The sequence below is a fragment of the Hemicordylus capensis genome, chromosome 2, assembly GCF_027244095.1.
Source record: "Hemicordylus capensis ecotype Gifberg chromosome 2, rHemCap1.1.pri, whole genome shotgun sequence".
In the NCBI taxonomy this organism is placed as follows: Eukaryota; Metazoa; Chordata; class Lepidosauria; order Squamata; family Cordylidae; genus Hemicordylus; species Hemicordylus capensis.
In genome coordinates, this window is record NC_069658.1 from 130,413,570 (window position 1) to 130,432,063 (window position 18,494).

At 48.0% G+C, this 18,494-nt stretch overlaps 1 protein-coding gene across 4 annotated transcripts in view; it reads right to left on the minus strand.

The window, feature by feature from the left end:
• Nucleotides 1-17,878, minus strand: part of RIGI (RNA sensor RIG-I) — a 65,444-nt gene extending 47,566 nt beyond the window's left edge. Inside the window, exon 1 of one of the 4 annotated variants that reach the window (XM_053304003.1) lies at nt 17,800-17,878. Coding sequence is in view for 3 of the 4 variants with exons in the window: in XM_053304001.1 (XP_053159976.1) it covers nt 7,205-7,310 (106 nt within the window). In the remaining variant the exon portion in view is untranslated. Of the gene's footprint in view, nt 1-6,374; nt 6,456-6,771; nt 6,805-7,204; nt 7,493-17,799 lie in introns of those variants that run through there. The other 3 variants (XM_053304001.1, XM_053304002.1, XM_053304000.1) reach the window with 3 other exon arrangements.
• Between the last annotated feature and the right edge of the window lie 616 nt (nt 17,879-18,494).

Consider the following 18,494-nt stretch of genomic DNA (forward strand, 5'->3'; position numbering starts at 1 on the left):
AATTCTTACTGTATTCCATATTTTAATATAATTATTTGAAAACAACAAAGAGTTTTCATTTGTCAACCAGATGCCCAAATATTTGAATTTCTTCTCCACTTTCAATTCACTTATCTCATAAAGTCTATCATTTGATTTCTGATCCATATTTTTTGTCAACACCTTCGTTTTACTCTTATTAATATAAAACCCGCCAATTGGCCAAATTGTTCTATTTTTTCCAAGAGCCTTCCAACCTTTCCTAATGGATTTTCTAGGGGGAAAAACACCAAATCATCTGCGAAGGCTCTGAGTTTACACTCCTGTTTCCCTATTTTCGGGTCTTGTATTTGGTCATCTTCTCTAATGTTTCTACAAAGCACTTCCAGAACTGATATAAAAAGTAATGGGGAAAGCGGACAACCTGGTCTAGTTCCTTTTTGTATTTTACAATTATTTGATACTTCCCCATTTATAATAATTTTTGCATATTACTCTGAATATATTGTCTTAATGGCCCTAATAAAATTATTACCAACTCCCATTGCATCCAGTAACTTCCACATAAACTGCCAGGAGACACTGTCAAATGCTTTCTTTGCATCCATAAAGATCATAGCTTTCTGTTTGGCACTGTGTTTTTCGTAGTACTCCAATACATTCAAGACTGTTCTCACATTGTCTCTTAGTTGCCTTTTTGGCAAAAAAAAAAAAAAAACCCTGCTTGATCTTCATGAATAAAGCTCTTAATACAACCTTCATTCTTCTTGCCAAAATGGCAGCAAAAAGTTTATAATCAAAATTTAACAGTGAAATTGGCCTGTAATTCTTAACTTGCATTAAATCTTGATCAGATTTTGGAATTACAGCAATGTTGGCATATTTCCAAGACTCCAGCATATTCCCTTTTTGCAGAATATCATTCATTGTCCATTGCAAAGGCTGTAATAATTGATTTTTTAAAGTTTTGTAGTACAAAGCTGACAGACCATCCGGCCCAGGTGCTTTATTAACTTTACTTTGATTTATTACTTCCGTTATTGATATCAGTGCATTCATAATTTCTATATGATCTTTAGTAAGTTGTGGAATATTTTGCATCTTCAAGTACTTATCAATTTTTATATTCTCTACTTTATTTTCTTTATATAATTCAGAGAAATATCTGAAAAATTCCCTTTTTAATTCCCTTCCATCATAAGAAAGTCCAATTTTGGGGGGTATCTTAGATATGTACTTATTCTCTCTCACTTCTAATTTTCCAAGCCAATTACATTCCTGGTTTGTTTGCAAATTCAAATGACTTCTGCTTCACATACTTTAAATTCCGTTCAATTTCATTTAACACCAACATAGAAAGCTGTTGTTGAAGCATTTTAATAACTTGAATAATCTCTTGCTTATCCTTAGTAAATAAGAGTTCCCTTTCTTTTTCTGAAATCTCCATCAGTAATGCCTCTTTTTTCAATCCCCTTTGTTTTCTAAGGTATGCATTCTGTTGTATTTTTTTAAAAAACCTCTCATAAAAGCCTTTCCTACATCCCAAACTGTCTTATTATCCATTCCTTGATTTAAACTCAATTCAAAATAATCCTTTAACTTCCATTTGGCTTTCTCCACAATTTCTGTTTTTTCCAACAAGTATTCATTCAATCTCCAATGAAAGGATACCATTCCTATCTTCTTCCACGTAAAGGAAACTGCATTATGATCTGAAAAAGTTCTGGGTAAGATATCCATTCTTTTCCTACACAATGTAGTAGATTTAGATGTCCAGACCATGTCTATTCTTAAATGGGATTTATATCTTTCAGAGAAATAAATATACTCCTTTGCATTAGAGTTTTTAATTCTCCACAAATCATACAAATCCATATGTTCTGCTAAATCAAAAAAGGCTTTTGGTAGCCTGCCTTCTAAATTCCTTTCGGCCATATGTCTGACTTTCTATCCAAAGTTGTAGAGATGACCCCATTAAAATCTCCCAGTAAAACTAAATTAGCATTCTATAATTCAGCCATTTTATGTTCTAAATATTTGTAGAATTCTACTTTTCCCCCCATTAAGTACACAAATTCCAATTATCACCATTTTAACTCTGGAAACTATAATTTCCAGAGCTAGCACCCTACCTTCTTCATCTATGAAAATCAAGTTGAGTTCAAATTGCTGATTCACATAAAATACCACCCCTCTTTTCTTTTCTTTTTGTCAAAGGAAACAAATTCTTGCCCCAAGGTCATATTAATCAAATATTTTCTATCTTGTTTTCTAATATGTGTCTCCTGTAAACATATAATATCCGATCTTTGTTTTTTAAGAAAATGGAAATTTGTCCTTTTTATTCTATTGTTTAATACATTAACATTTCATGACACAATTTTGTAATCCATCTTGACTAATTAGAGTTCTGTGTTGGAGGCACTGAATATTAGGCTTTTTTTGTATTTACGCCAAAATTCTTATGCTTTTAGGAACTCCATAATTCTATTTCTCTTCCCTTTATAAAAAAAAGGAGACCCCTTTCAGGCACTTTCCATCAAAAGCATATTTCATTCGTGTTTAAGGCATCTGTTAAAAATTTGTAATCCTTATGTTTCTTTAAGATCCTGGATGATATTTCTTTCAAGACTTTTATCTGTTGGCCTTTAGTAAAGGCTTTAGCAAAATGTGCTTGCAATATCTGCTCCATATTCGATCAGGAGTTAAATTGAACCATACAATCTCTCAGTACTTTATTTGCTATGGCATATGCAGTTTACTTAAAAGACTGAATCTATCTGCTTGTCCATCCCTTCACTTTGGATTCCCAAACATATTGCTAGTTCCTCCATAAGAACTTTCTTTATATCTTGCCCAGTTTTTTCTGAGATCCCTCTGAACCTCAAAAAACGCTCTTTTTGTCTCAATTCCAACAAAGCCATCTGATCTAATAATTTCTCCCTATCATCTCTTAATGATCCCAGATCTTGTTCCACACTTTCCACCCTTTTAAATTCTTTATTGTCATCAGCTAATTTTTTCACTGTCTCCTCAATGTTAGATGTTCTTTTATTCAATACTAGTCATTAGGCCAGTTACATTAACGGGCGCTAGTGGAGCCGGCTACCTTTCTCTCTCCTCCCGCCCTCCCATCTCCAGCGGGGCTGAGTGCGGCCGCCGCCGCCAGCGGACTGAGAGCCGTCTCCGCGGACTGCCATGCTGGTGGGCTCAGCACACCTAGTGCCATTTCCGCGGCCTGCCATGCCCGCTAGCGCCGCTTGCCAGCCACCTCTCCCCCCACCCCTACCTTCTGTCCCAGTATCGGGGCCGGCTGCCCACCCGCTGGCCGGCCGCCCGCCTCGGCCCTCGGCAGGGCCCACCACCGCTTCGCCGCTCACCCGCTGCCGGCCTCGGCCCTCGGCAGGGTCCGCGCGCGCCATGCATGCGCAGAACATCCGCCAGAGACACGGACGCAGACCCGCCAGAGACACGGACGCAGGTACCCTAGCCTTTATTATATAGGATTTGTATGTCTTGGCTGACTTTTTGGAAAGTACCAGAATTTGCTCCTAACTAGTGTCTCATTCAAATCTGAAGTCATTCTCCCTTCACTCAGGCTCAGGTTTGGAACAGAAAGTCTTCTTGTCATTAGTGTTTGTGATTGGTTATGCTGGCCTTTGTCTTTGTCATTACCCTTTTGCATTGTTTTCAACACTTCTTCTCATGCAATAATGTATAAATATTCAAACCCAACAACACAGCTCTTACAGCAACTTCAAGGCTCCTTGTACATGCCTCCAGTTATTTTCAAACAGAATAAACTCCAGACCACAACAGTTCTATCTTATCACCGAAACTTAATTCTCCCACGGTTCAATGGCCCGCCTTCTTGGTGCACTTTCTAATAGACATTATTCTTCACCAAACAGCAGTTCACTTCCTTCTTCAGTTTAACTCTCTCAGGATGACTAACAAAATAGCCCTGACAATTTTGCTTTTTAGGCTTTTAAGCTTTTAACCATCAGTTCAGTTCTTAAGCTCCAGCATTTGATGCACAAATTAGATTCCCAACCTTAATTTACGGCTGGCAGACTCTTACAAGGACTTCACGGCAGCGGCTTGACTTCTGTCCACTCCTTACAACAACAACAGATAGAATTCCAGCAATTTATCATTCACCACACTTCAGGGTGAACTTCTTAATCTTTAACCATTAATTATAATCCAAACCGAAAGAAATGGTGCCAGGCGGGCTTCTGTCCGTGGATTTCCGAAGGAGTGTTCAGCCAGCTGTTTCCCGATCCCCACCGCTCGATTTAAATCAAAGCTGCGCCTTCCAGCACAGCACTTGAGATAAAGAGCAGGCTCTGGGGGATGCAGGTGGGCAATCTCTGTCCAAACCCCTTAATCCAGTGTGGTAGTGGGGTTATGAAGACTCAACACCCCCTCCAAATAACTCCTCCTCAGTCTCCCCTGTCGGGAAGCGTGTAGCCTCGTCGGCACTCCAATCGGAAGTCAAAATACAACGCACTTGTGACATGTCTGGACTGTATGATTTCCTGCTTCAAAAAACAGCAGCTAAAACAGATGATAACAACTTTATTTGTTAGCCACCCTATAACAAATTGTTCTTTAGAAGGCTCACAATAAAAAATAGAATATACAATTAAAACAAAAAAAAATGCAATGAGACACAAAATGTGTTGCTATTTTTAAAAACCAATTTAAAAGGCCCGAGTGAACAGAAATGTCTTCACATGGTGTCTAAAAGGATGGTGCCAGGCAAGCCTCACTGGGGGAGGTTATTCCATAAAAGGGGTACCACCATTCAAAAGTGGCCTTTCCCTTGTAGCCACCCACCTCACCCCATTTGTCAAGAGCACTTGGAGCAGGGCCTCTGAAGAGGATTTCAAGGTAGGATCTGCGTGGCAAGACACTCTCTCTGGGAACTTGGTCTCCAGTTGTTCAGGGCTTTAAATATTAAAACCGGCACTTTGAATTGGTCCTGGGAATGGACTGGGAGCCAGGGCAGCTGACAAAATACTGGCATGATATGATCAAAACGCCAAGGCCCTATTTTGAACCAACTGCAGTTTCCAGACTGTTTTCAAAAGGCAGCCCTACATACAAAGTGTTGCAGTAATCGAAGCAGGAGATGGTTGCACAGCCTCCTCTAGCTCTAGGATATCTGTGTGTCCTTTGAAAACAAGCACTGTAAGTATTCAAATAGACAACATATCACGTTAAACGGAAAGGTTTTGTAAAGTCTCATCACAATCACCCATGCTCCAAGCTACATGTGCATAAGGCCACAACCGTAACAAAAATATTATTAAGGCAATACAGATATGGTAAAGGTAAAGTGTGCCGTCGAGTTGGTGTCGACTCCTGGAGACTACAGAGCCCCATGGTTGTCTTTGGTAGAATACAGGAGGGGTTTACCATTGCCTCCTCCCACGCTATGTGAGATGATGCCTTTCAGCACCTCCCTATATCGCTGCTGCCCGATATAGGTGTTTCCCATAGTCTGGGAAACATACCAGCAGGGATTTGAACTGGCAACCTTATGCTTGCTAGTCAAGTCATTTCCCCACTGCGCCATTAGGTGGCTTACAGGATCCTAAACTGTGGTTAGTTCCATCTTCACCACTACCTTGGAACTAGTAGCAGAACGATGAGCCCAAGATGTGTCTCTTGACTGGATTATACACATGGAGTCTATGCAACTGAAGTGATCATAATATTGAAGTTAGCATGACACATGACAAATACCCAACGGGCAACCAATATCATCCTATCCACCCCCAGCACAGTACCCCTCCAGTAACTGTTGCTGGTGTCTATCTTATGTTTCTTTTCAGATTGTGAGCCCTTTGGAGACAGGGATCCATCTTTTAGCAATAGCACTTACATTTATATACCGCTTTATAGCCGGAGCTCTCTAAGCGGTTTACAATGATTTAGCATATTGCCCCCAACATTCTGGGTACTCATTTTACCGACCTTGGAAGGATGGAAGGCTGAGTCAACCTTGAGCCCCTGGTCAGGATCGAACTTGTAACCTTCTGGTTACAGGGCGGCAGTTTTACCACTGCGCCACCAGGGGCTCTTTTATTTATTTCTTATTTATTTATTTATTTCTCTCTGTGCACTGCTTTAGACACTTTTGCTAAAAAGCTGTACATAAATATCTGTTGTTTTTATATGCTGAGACCATCCCCATAGAAGGATACAATTGGAAGGGATCTTGGAGGCCATCAGGTCCAACCCCCTGCTCGGTGCAGGGTATCCACATCCCTAAAAAGGCCACAATCACTCCTCCTTCTCGCTGCAGCATCTTTTCATTATTTTTATAATTTTTGTAATTCTGAAAAGGGAACCTTCTAAAGTCCAAAGGTAGCTTGAGACCTCACATTGCTCAAGGCGGGGCCCTGCTGCTGTTGGCCAGGCTGCTGATTTGAGTTTCCAGGCAGGGCCATCCCCGCTTCCCTGGCTGCAGGGTTTATCCTGGTCTCCAAGTACCTGCTGCCCAGAAGGTAAAGCAGTGCGGGGTTTAAAAGCAGGAGTCCTGGGGAGGCAGCAGCGACAGAGGGGGGGCGGGGCAGGAAGGAGCATCCAGCGGAGGGGGCTGTTATTGCTGCCATTTCCCTAGCTGGCTGGCTCTCTCCCCTAGGGACAGCAGGAGTGGGGTGGGAGACGCACAGCAGGCAGGCGGGTTGTTGGTTCGCCCTTCCCACTCATCCCAGGCTGCTCCTCGCTCCCTCGGTGCCCCCCAGCTGCACAGGCTGTCACTCGTTTGGGGATCGGCACCTCCAACTCTGCCATGGAAACCGCACAGCATGGCATGCCATCCCCGCCTGGGCAAACGGCAGCCCCAGCACGCAGAGAGCGAGAGGGCGCGAGACAGCCTGGGCGGGGCAGCAAGTCTGAAATCGGCGCGCGGCAATTCACTCGCAGCTTCTCTTCCGCACACCCCCAATCAGCAGCTGCTCCCTTCTCCCTGCCACGCCCCCTCCCGATAGATTTGCATTCTTGTACTTAGTTTGCTCCCAGAATGGAGCAAGGCAGCATCAGGGAGAGAATGCTAGTTGCAGACGAGCGGAGCTCACCGCAGGGCCGTTTTCTCTCTCCTGTTCCTCCTCCCCGCTTCCGCTGTTTTATTAACTCCATCGAGAAAAGAAGCAAGCGCTGGGCAAGGTGTGCCTGCCGTGCAGCCCTACCCCAAAGCCAGCTTTTCACTCACCATCCGTGAGCCAGTTTTTCATGTAACTCAATATATAGGCAGGATTCAATATCTTCCGTATGTACGCTCTATAGCGAAGCAGGTTCCTCTTCTCCTGCTCCGTCATGTCGACTTCTCCAGCGGCCTCACTCGCCCCGCCTGCGAGATTCTTGTTCCAGCACTCGCTCCGGCGACCCTGCAGAAACTCCCGTCCGCAGATCTCTACTGAGTTTCTGGTGAGCAAAGAAGACTCTCGGTTGCAACCAGCAGGCAGAGACCTCGCTTTTCCTAGGAGAACTGAGTTTCCAATCCTGAGAGTCAGCTGACTGGAGGAGGCGGGGGAGCAGAGTCTCCCCGCAGAGAAAACAGGAATCGAAACTGAAACTCGAAAGTTAAGCTGCAGGCTCCCGTTAAAGGGAAAGATGTACGTTAATTGCTTACTATAGGGATTAAGTCCTGTTTGGTTGCAAGCAAAGAGTTTTTATGCTACCAAGGAGCAGGATTGTGCCTGAGGTAGGGATGTACGAACAGGTTCCAGTCGATGCGCTCAACATCAAACCAGTGCGGTTCAACTGTTCAGGCAGGGTCAAAGCAAACCACCCCCTGTTCAATCCAACACCGGACCAAACCCACATAGGGGTTCCGGAGGTGTGTTTTTCTTTTTTAAAAAACACACTTATCCCTCCATGGGAGTTGTCTAAGATGGTGGCAAGGTCTGCAGAGCCCCCCAACCCTGCCTTCCTTATGTCATAAATCACCGCGCTTTCCCCCTTAGCATGGCAACAATTTTGGAGGCTGCAGTGCCTGCATAATAAGCCTCTACCTGTGCCAGCCCACACAGAGGCCTATAGTGCAGGTGTGGTGACCTCCAAAATGGCCACCGCACCAAAGGGGAGAGGCTGAAGAGCAGCCGATTTATGGCACAACGGAGGCCGGCAGAGGGAGGGGGAACCTCTTCAGACACACACACCCCACCACCTCAGACAACTCCCCCAGAGGGGGTATGTTGCTTTAAAAAAATAAAAATAAAAAAACTTGTGAATCCTCCCCTGGACCAAACTGGGGGTGGGGTTGAGGGGGTGCCGGACAGAACTGGCCCCATCCAAATGGGCTGAAATAGCCTGTGGGGGTATGAGGGAGGTCAGAAGGGGAGGGACAGCTTCTGGAGACTCCCCAAAGCTGCAGCAGCACCCCCCAAGGCCGCAGAAGCCCTCATCGGCAGTAAGTTGACTTTACAAAACAAATTTTTTTGCACTCAACACCCCAAACTGGGCCCAAACTGATTCAAATTTGAAATGAACTGAGGGCCCCGTTCAGGGGTGCCACCAAAACCAAATATGCCCAGTCCAGTTTGAATCCAGTTTGGATTTGAACTAACCTGGCAAACCAGCTTTGTACACATCCCTAGCAGGGGGCTTGCTGCTTTGCAGGCTGATACTGGATGAAAACCAGTTGTTGTGCATGCTGGACAGGGACATATTTGGCACCCCACCCCCTGACTGGAATCTCAGTTGAGATCTGGTCTCTTCCCTTGCTCCAAGTCTTTCAGAGGCACCTGGACTCCATGTTTTATTCAGGCCTTTGGACAGTAAGGAATGGGATGATCTGCTTTTGGTTGTTCGTGTATTTATTTATTTGATTTATATACCGCCCTTCCAAAATAGCTCTGGGTGGTTTACAGTTAAAACAAACAACTAAAACAGTAATAAGCTAAAACAAATTAAAAACAGTATAACAACAATTTAAAAACATTTTAAAACAACAATTAAACCATTACAGTAATTAAAACCCCCGAAATCAGGTTTTAAATTTTAAAATAAACCAGATTTTAAACCAGTTGTTTTTTTCCCCTAAACTAAACAGCCCCAGGTGTTGTAGCCTTGCCTCATAAGAAAGGTGCTCTAGGCCCCTGATCATCTTGGTTGCCGTCTTCTGCACCTTGTCCAGTTCTACAATGTCCTTTTTTAGATGTGGTGACCAGAATTGTACACAGTACTCCAGGTGTGGTCACACCATAGTTTTGTATAAGGGCATTAGAATATTATCAGTTTTATTTTCAGTCCCCTTCCTAATGATCCCTAGCATGGAATTGGCCTTTTTCACAGCTGCTGCACATTGAGTCGACACTTTCATTGAGCTATCCACCATGACCCCAAGAACCCTCTCCTGGTCAGTCACCAACAGCTCAGATCCCATCAGCATATACTTGAAGTTGGGGTTTTTTGTCCCAATGCGCATCACTTTACACTTGCTAAAATTGAACCTCATTTGCCACTTTGTCGCCCACTCATCCAGTTTGGAGAGATCCTTTTGGAGCTCCTCACAATCCATTTTGGACTTCACTACCCGAAAGAGTTTGGTATCATCTACAAATTTGGCTACCTCGCTGCTTACCCCTACTTTTAGATCATTTATGAATAAATTAAAAAGCACCGGTCCCAGTACAGATCCCTGGGGGACCCCACTTCTTACTTTCCTCCATTGTGAAAACTGTCCATTGACAATATTGGGGGAAGGGATGTTTTATACTCTTGTTCTTCTGCATGTTTGAGTTGTTTTACGGCTTGCTTGATTATTGTTATGCTTTTATGATGGATATCACCTTCAGGACAAATTGATTTATAGACAATGGATTAAATAAATAAATGCTATGCAGTCTCCTCGTGATACCATTAGTCAATGATTCTTTAAGACTGCCACACGCTCCATCTTCTTTCTGCAACAGGCACTCTTCTAGAATTTGTCGAAAGAAAAATGTAGCAAGGATCACCCTTTTAAGGAGGACACCACTATACATTCCAATCCTTAAAAGCAGACAGCTGTGTCTCAAAATGTCTTTGGAAGAGCCTTTCCAGTGTAATCAGCTAGTTTTTCCTATTTACACAGTCTTATTGAGGGAAAACGTTCAGATGTACAATCCACTTGAGTGCCCACCCACTTCCACCCAGCCTATCTTGGAAAAGCCAGGACTGGATCTGGCTCTCCCACAAGCCAGTCCACCTTTTCCTGGCCTGGCTGCTGAGAGGAGGGGGGAGAAAGTGGTGGTGGGGGGAGGAAAGCGCTGCTGGTGGGTGGGGACGGAAAGTTGAGAGGAGGTGGGCGACGGAGCTGCCCGCCTGAGAAGAGCCCGTCTGGGTTGGTGGGGGAGCCACACCACGCCTGGCGGGGAAGGAAAGCACTTCTGGGCTGGCGGGCAGGGAGCAAAAGGCAAGAACAGAAGCCTTGCTGCCGAGAAGAACCTGGCTGGGTGCCCGGGGAGGAAGGAAAGTGCTCTTGGTGGGCAGGGAGGGAAAGGCAGAGGTGTAACTAGGGAAAATAGCGCCTAGGGCAAGCACTGATATTGCGCCCCTGTCCAAACAGGAATGATGGGACTTGTAGTCAACAATATCTGGAAATCCCTGTTAAAAGGAACACTGTACCATGGTGGCTGATCAAAACCTGAAAACATGAGCCATCTCTGTAAAAGACTTAGAACAACAGTCAGGAGTTCTGTGAGGATTCCAAGTGTCATTTCTCTGTCTCATCTCATGCTTTTTAAAAAACACGACTTTGTCCTAGAGGATCACCTGCCCAAATAGCCACTAGCAAAATAGGGGAAGAAGAAGGTGGTGGGGTATGTGTGTCTATAAACCAGTGAATGATTCCTGCCAGCCTTTGTCTTATGACTGTTGGCTCATGATGGGGTATATGTGCATTCACCACACTAGTGCTTACTTTGACACCAAGAGGGAGGAGGATACATTAGTTTGCCACACTAGACAGAGGCATTTGCAACAGGAGCAGACAACCAAGTTCTGCCAGAGCCAAAACCAGCCCCTGCCAGACTAAGAAATCATTGTAATTTGCCCCTTCCTGTCACAAGCAGTGTGCTGTTCTTTTATTATTGACTAACTCTCAAAATATCCCAGTCATGGATGGAAAATTCAGGGTCAATTTACAAAAGACGCATTTTTTACATGGAAATTTCTTATGTGCAGGTGTTGTGCAGAAACCCATGTGTAGTGACTGCCAGGGGCATAGCAAGGATGGAATGGGCCAAGATGAGATTTTAAAATGGGCCCCCAGCCCCTCAAAGTCCAGGGCCTCCACACATCCCAGGCCCCCAAGGATTTAAGTCTGATATTTCAAAATAGGTATGCTGCCTGGAAATACATTTCACTGAATACACACATGCACACTTCACAATATATAGTGATATACATTGAGTACTATATATTTGTGCTACTTTTAATGCCTAGAAAGGTACATTGGTACTCACCGTGAAGGTGTCTTCTGGCTGGTGTAGAAGAGGTCACCCAACGTGGGATTACATCCCTCCACATGCTCCAGAAGGCAGGAAGTAGAAAAAACTTGAAGGTCCTTAATCCCCTGCATGTGGGCGGATCCCTTCAGTAACTACAAAAGCTCAAGCTTCAGATTAAAACATTAACGTCGAATGTAAAAGAAACACATAAGCCACGCCCAGGTAAGCGATACAGATGCACCAATAGGGCACAACGGCATCCAACACACATAGAACTGAACAATGTGACGGAGAAAAAACAACCCGGGTGGGCCTTGGGTGACCTCTTCTACACCAGCCAGAAGACACCTTCACGGTGAGTACCAATGTACCTTTCTCGGCTGGTGTAGGAGGTCACCCAACGTGGGAGATACCACAGCACCAACCACGGGAGGGACAGCATAGAGAAAACTAGACAGATTTACAGCCCCGGGAGGACCCTCTGGAGGACCCTCCGACCAAAAGCAGCCCTGGCTGCCGTGTGTTCGTCTAGCTTATAGTGCCTGGAGAAGGTAAAGGGCGTAGACCAGGTGGCGGCCTTGCAGATCTCATCCAGTGAGGCAAGAGAAGACAATGCCGCCGAAGTTGCTGCCGACCTCGTCGAGTGAGCCGTGACTTGACCCGGAGCAGGCAGGTTTTGAACCTTGTAGGACTCTACAATGCAGGATTTAACCCACCTGGCGATGATCGCCTTCGACACCTTAGTGCCCTTTTTAGCCTCAAAAGCCACGAAAAGCACGTCCGATTTCCTAAACACCCCTGTCCGCTCTATGTAAATTTTTAGGGCTCGCCTCACATCGAAACAGTGCCACTCTTTTTCAGAAGGGTGTTTTGGATCTGGACAAAACGAGGGCAAATAGATGTCGGCTGCTCTATGAAAAAAGGAGTTCACCTTAGGGGAGAACGATGGATCCGGTATGAGACGCACCGCGTCCCTTGAAAAAATACACAGATTACTTTTTACAGAGAGGGCCTGTAGTTCCGACACCCTCCTAGCCGAGGTAACTGCCACAAGGAATGCTACCTTCCAGGATAGTAGCTTAAGTGGAATGGAGCGGAGGGGCTCGAAGGGAGGAAATTGCAGCCCCCGGAGGACAATATGGAGATCCCATGTCGGAAATCGATGACATACTGGTGGTGACAAGTGGCTGGCACCTCTAAGAAATTTCCTCAGTAGTGGATGCTGCGCCTGGGACGACTGTCGGTGTGGAAACAGCATCTGAACCAGGCACGCAGCCTGCCTCTTGAGCGTATTGGGCTTCAACCCCATGGTCAGACCGTCCCGAAGGAACTCCAACAGTTCCTTCAATTTACAACGCCCAGGATCAAGAGACCGCCTAGCTGCCCACCTCAGGAAACTCCTCCACGTGGACTGATAGATCTTATTAGTCGAAGCTTTTCGAGAGGCCAAAATCGTCTCAATCACACTCTCCGAAAGATGGTCTTTCTTTAACGCTGTCCTCTCAGCTTCCAGGCGGTCAGTTGCAACCAGTCCGGGTCTGGATGAACGATGGGCCCTTGCTGTAGCAGATCCGGATGAGACGGCAGTCTTAGCGGGCGCCCTTGCGCCAACTCCACTATTTCGGAGAACCACGGCCTCCTTGGCCAGAACGGGGCGATCAAGATCAGGCAGGCCTGAGAATCCCTCAGCTTTCTGAGACAACGCGAGAGTAACGGTACTGGTGGAAACGCGTATAGCAGACACGGAGGCCACTGCACCGATAGAGCGTCCGTCTCCTCTGCCCCCTCCGTCGGAAAGCGAGAGAAGAATCTGGGCAGCTTCTTGTTTTCCCTCGAGGCAAAGAGATCTATTTGCGGGAGCCCCAAGGTGCAGGTTATCCACTGAAACACTGACGGGTGCAAACCCCACTCCGCTGGTTGAATATCCCGGCGACTCAACCAGTCTGCTTGAATGTTGGATGCACCGCTCACGTGGTGGGCCAGGATCGATGTCAGGTGGCACTCTGCCCACGACAACAGCTCCACTGATTGTAGGTAGAGGGATCTGGATCTTGTTCCTCCCTGCCTGTTGATGTGCGCTTTGGTTGATGTGTTGTCTGTGCGTACTAGGACGTTCCTCCCCTTGACTAGGGGGAAGAAAGCCAACAGGGCCAGGTACACTGCTCTCAACTCTAGCCAGTTGATACTGTGGGCTGCCTCCAGATGTGACCATCGCCCCTGAGCTGATTTGTTCAAGCAATGTGCCCCCCAGCCCGACAGGCTGGCATCCGTAGTGAGCAGGATGCGATTGGGCTCCACGAATGCCCTGCCCTTGCACAGGTTCTCGTGCACTGTCCACCAGGCAAGTGACTCCAGCACAGGCCCCGACAGGAAGATCCTTTTGTCTTGCTTGAGAGCAATACGATGCTCATAAGGCAGCAGGGCCCACTGGAGCTGACGCAGGTGAAATCTCGCCCAGGGGACCGAATCCATGGCCGCCACCATGAGCCCGAGAAGATGCGCCAGGCGTAACAGGCTGACTGCAGGATGCTTCACCACTGATCGGACCAGGGACGTAAGTACCTCCATCCTGTCGGGGGGGAGGAACAATTTGCACACCGAGGTGTCGATGATCACGCCCAGATGGCGAAGGCGCCGTGACGGGGTCATGTGGCTCTTGCCCACGTTGACCAGAAAGCTGTGTGCCTTCAGAAGAGAAATGGTCTTGCCTAGCGCCGCTTCTACCGCCTCCGCTGACCTCGCTCGAAATAGCAAGTCGTCGAGGTAGCAATAAAGGTGGACCCCCTCTGTGCGGAGGACTGCTATCAGAGGGCTCAGCACCTTCGTGAAAACGCTAGGCGCCGACGACAGGCCAAACGGAAGAGCCCGGTATTGAAAGTGGTCGCCCCCGTAGCAGAATCTCAGCAGCGGCCGGCTGCGAGGGTGAATGGGGACGTGGAGATATGCGTCTTGCAAATCGATGGACGCCAAAAAGTCCCCCTCTTGAAGAGCCTCGGAGATGGTGCGCAGTGTCTCCATCCTGAATTTTTTCTTCTGCACGTACCTGTTGACGGGTCGGAGATTTAATACAGCTCTCGCCGAGCCATCTTTCTTTGGCACTGTGAATATTATGGAGTATATTCCCTGCCCCCTCTGGGGAGCAGGAACCCTCTCTATGGCCCCTATGTCCAGCAGGTGATGTATAGCTAAGAGTAGGCCCCTGTGTTTTCGGGGGTTTCTCGACGTGGGGGTGATGAGGAACTTGTTTCCGGGCCGGCTGGTTAGCTCCACCTTGTAACCCCCTCTTACGATGGAAAGGACCCAAACATCTGAAATGGAGCCTTTCCAGACGTGCCAAAAGTCCAAAAGTCGAGCCCCTACCTTGCCCTCCTGACCGTCAGGACTGCTGTTTGGGGCCCCGAGACTGAGGGGAGAAAGCCTGGCGGGTTTGGGAGGAGAAATACTGCCTACCCTGACCCCTGGGCCTGTTCCACTGAGGTCTAGCCGCCCGAAAAGAGTCTCTCTGGCGGAATTGTGGCCGGTAGGACCTAAGAGGTTGCGGAGCTCTGCGGCTGAAAGGCCTATCTTCCTTCCATGTGGCTAGTGGAAGAGATTTTTTCTTGTCTTTGGTCTCAACTAAGACCTCTTTTAGGGCATCATCGCCAAAGAGCTTCCCACCCACATAGGGTACAGCTGCTAGGTTGGCTCTAGAGGTATTATCGACCTTCCAGTACTTTAGCCATATGTTACGTCTGGCCAACACCCCAGACCTCATGGCCCGTGCTGAAAAACGCACACTGTCAAAGGTAGCATCGGCTGCGAGGGCAGCAGCCTTCTGTAAGCGAACAAGCCTACGGCGCATGCGTGCTGGATCCGAGGGAGGCTCGTTGAGGAGCTCATCAATCCAGAGGACTGACGCCCTGGACACAAGGGAGGCTGTAGTATCGGCCCTAATTGCCAGGGCTGAAGCGTCATGTGCCCCACGCAGAGCTGCCTCGGCCTTTCTATCTGCCGAGTCCTTAAAAGTTGAGTCCCCATCCTTTGGGACTACCACCCCACTGAGCAGAGCCCCGAAGGGCGCATCTGTAAGGGGCACCTTTAGCATATCCAAAGTGTCCTCCTCAAAATTGTAAAGCTTATTAACAGAAGCTGGGGTCCTTTTAGAGGACGAGGTAGCCGACCACTCCTCCTTGATAGAATTAACGAAGCCCTCAGGCATAACAGCCCGTAGTTGGACTGATTTAGCCTGAGGCAACACTAAGGAGCCCTTAGACGGGGGAACATCCTCTGCGGGAGCGACAGGCTTCAAGCCCAGCGCTAGAAGGGCCTAGTTAATCACTGGCTGTGCATCTTCCATTAAGGCAAGCCGTTGACTATGTACTCCAGCACCCTGCTCCTCTGGAAGCTCCCCTTCCTCAGATGAGGAAAACTCAGACTCCCTATCTCCCTGGGTAGAACCCACATTAGATCTGGGGTGCTGGAACACGTCGGGGGATTCCTCACCCGACTCCTCCGAAGAATGAGTGCCCCCTTGCGCTGAATAGGGCTCAGCCCTCATGGACTGCCTGGGCCGTTTCCTCCACGGCTCCTCGCATTCAGATTCAGAGGAGGAGGAACGAGTAAATGTTCTCTTTCGTTGCCTCGCCCTGGACCGGTTCTTGAGAGCTGCCTGAAGGGAGCTCTGAACCGCCTCCTCAATCCACCGCTTCATAGCCGCAGGGCTCAGCGTACCTCCCAGCCCGCTAGCACTTGAAGTGGCAGGGGCAGATTCAGGGGGGGGGGGAATCCCGGGCGGGGGCCGATCCTCCTCTTCCCCACTCCCCTGTGCCAGCCCCGGTCTCACCGCTGCAGCAGGATAATCGCCGCTCAGGTCCTCCGCTCCGCCACGCCGCTCCTCCAAGAAAGATCCCTGCTGCATTTCCGTCTCCCCGCTTAGCTCCGCCACAGCAGGCTGCTGGCGTTCCTGCTGCGAACCGCCCGCGGCCTCCAGGTCATGGCGTCCGGCCACCGGAGACAGGAGGGGAGGTGCTGGAGAGGCCGCTCCCTCCAGAGCAACTGCTGACGAGTGCGCGTGCGCCGTAGCGGCCGCGCGGTGCCTCGAGCCCTCAGGGGAATAAGCGCAATCCAAGTGGCGCTTCTTCTTGCTCTTTTTTGTGCGCAGGGTATCTTTCTGGGGGCGATTGTGCGAGGCTCCTTGCGCCGCATCCAGCCCCGAGCCTCCAGAGTTGTGGGTAAGCCGCTGTGGCCCAGTGGCGCCAGCAAGGCCCCCTCTATCAGCCGCCATTTTTTTGGAGCGTTGTTGATCGTCACGCCCACTTGGCGGGAAAAACCGTTGCCTGGCCGAGTGTTCCCTGCATGCTAGCAGGCCGACCCCCTTCTCCTTTGCCATCGTCGGAGGGCCACTCCAGAGAGTGGGGGGGGGGGAACAGGACAGAGCAAGGCAGACGTTCGGAGGCGAGAGGAGGGAGACACGGGGAGGGGGGCAGAAAGGCAAGAGATATAGTAACAGGAATTTTTTTTTTTTTTAGATGAGATACCGAAGAAACGAAGGAGGATGAAGATTGGGAGCAGAGCAGGCGAAAGACGGAAAGGACTGACCAAAATAGCAAAGAAAAACCAAAGACCAAGAAGCGAGCTAGCTGGATGTGTCTTCTGGAGCGAAGGCAGGAAGTAGAACTGAAGGGATCCGCCCACATGCAGGGGATTAAGGACCTTCAAGTTTTTTCTACTTCCTGCCTTCTGGAGCATGTGGAGGGATGTAATCCCACGTTGGGTGACCTCCTACACCAGCCGAGAACACACTAGCAACGCTAATTATTAAAATGGCCCCCTCGCTGCAGATTAGCAAAGGAGACTTTCAGCCATGCAGGGTGAGCCTATGTTTGTTTTCTCAGAATTCTGAACAAATTCAGTAAAGTTTGATTCCAGGAGGCTTTTCACACGAGGCTTTTAAAGCCCTTTAACGCACATCTCCTCTGGAATGGAGGTGCTGCATTCACATGTTGGCCAGATTTACCCTGAAGTCCCTGCAAGTTATTGGAGAGCAATTCACACACAAGAAAAATAAAATAAAAGCACAACACATGCTTCACAGTTCTCACTCAGACCTTCTGGGTTGCAAAACAACTTGAACATAAGTGCATTTATGAATGAATGAATGAAAATAAATAAAATATACTTGTTCCAGAAGTTTTTGTAATTTTCTGCCCTGAAACAAGCCACTTATAGGCCTTTTTAGATAGTTTTTGTTTTTAAAGCCAGCAAATTTTCCAAGCTGTTTCAAAATAAATATTCAGAGACTTCTCAGTCTCGCCCCCACCCCCCGTATCAAAGCCCTATGGCAAGCAGATTCCTATAGGGGTGGGGGGACCACAAAAAGGAATTCACAGCCTACCTTGCAAAAACTGTGCTGGATGGTCTGGGCAGAGGGTCTGCTGCTGCTGCTGCTGAGAACTCTGCCTGCTTCCTCCTTCCTGGCTTGCTGGGGCCTGCCGAGTTCAGGCTTCAGGGAGGCCTACTCGGAGGCCTCTCTGGAAGCCCCGCCCACCCACCGATCAGCTGAGAGGCGGGGAGAGAAGAGCTCTGCAGTTTGCAGGCCTTGCCGATCCTAGGCTTCGTGGATCAGCTGGAGCTGGAGGCAAGTGGCTGAGGGGCCCTTGGGCTGGGCAGGTGGGAAATGGAGTGGGGTTGGCAGGAACTGGCGTGGCGCCCCCCACCTCAGTGGCGCCTAGGGCACGTGTCCTGCCTCCCCCCCGTTCCGCCTATGGGGAAAGGTGAGAAGAGGCAGGCACCGGCAGGGAGAGGAAAGCATTGTGACAAACTAGCGGCGCAGATGCTAGGCGCGGGGTCTGCTAGTATTTTATTATGACACATATTCTGTTCTTCCTCCAAATCTTTATCCCCACAACAATCCTATATGAGACAGGTTTCGAGGAGAGAGAGAGAGAGTGTGTGTGTGTAGGTTGCCTTTTGAGTAATTAAAATTTTGTGGAAACACACATAGCAAAACAGTCTGTTGTTCATAAGTAATGGTGAAGTCCTAAAGAGGAATATCCTAATTCTGCTGCTAAATATAATCAGCACCTGCCT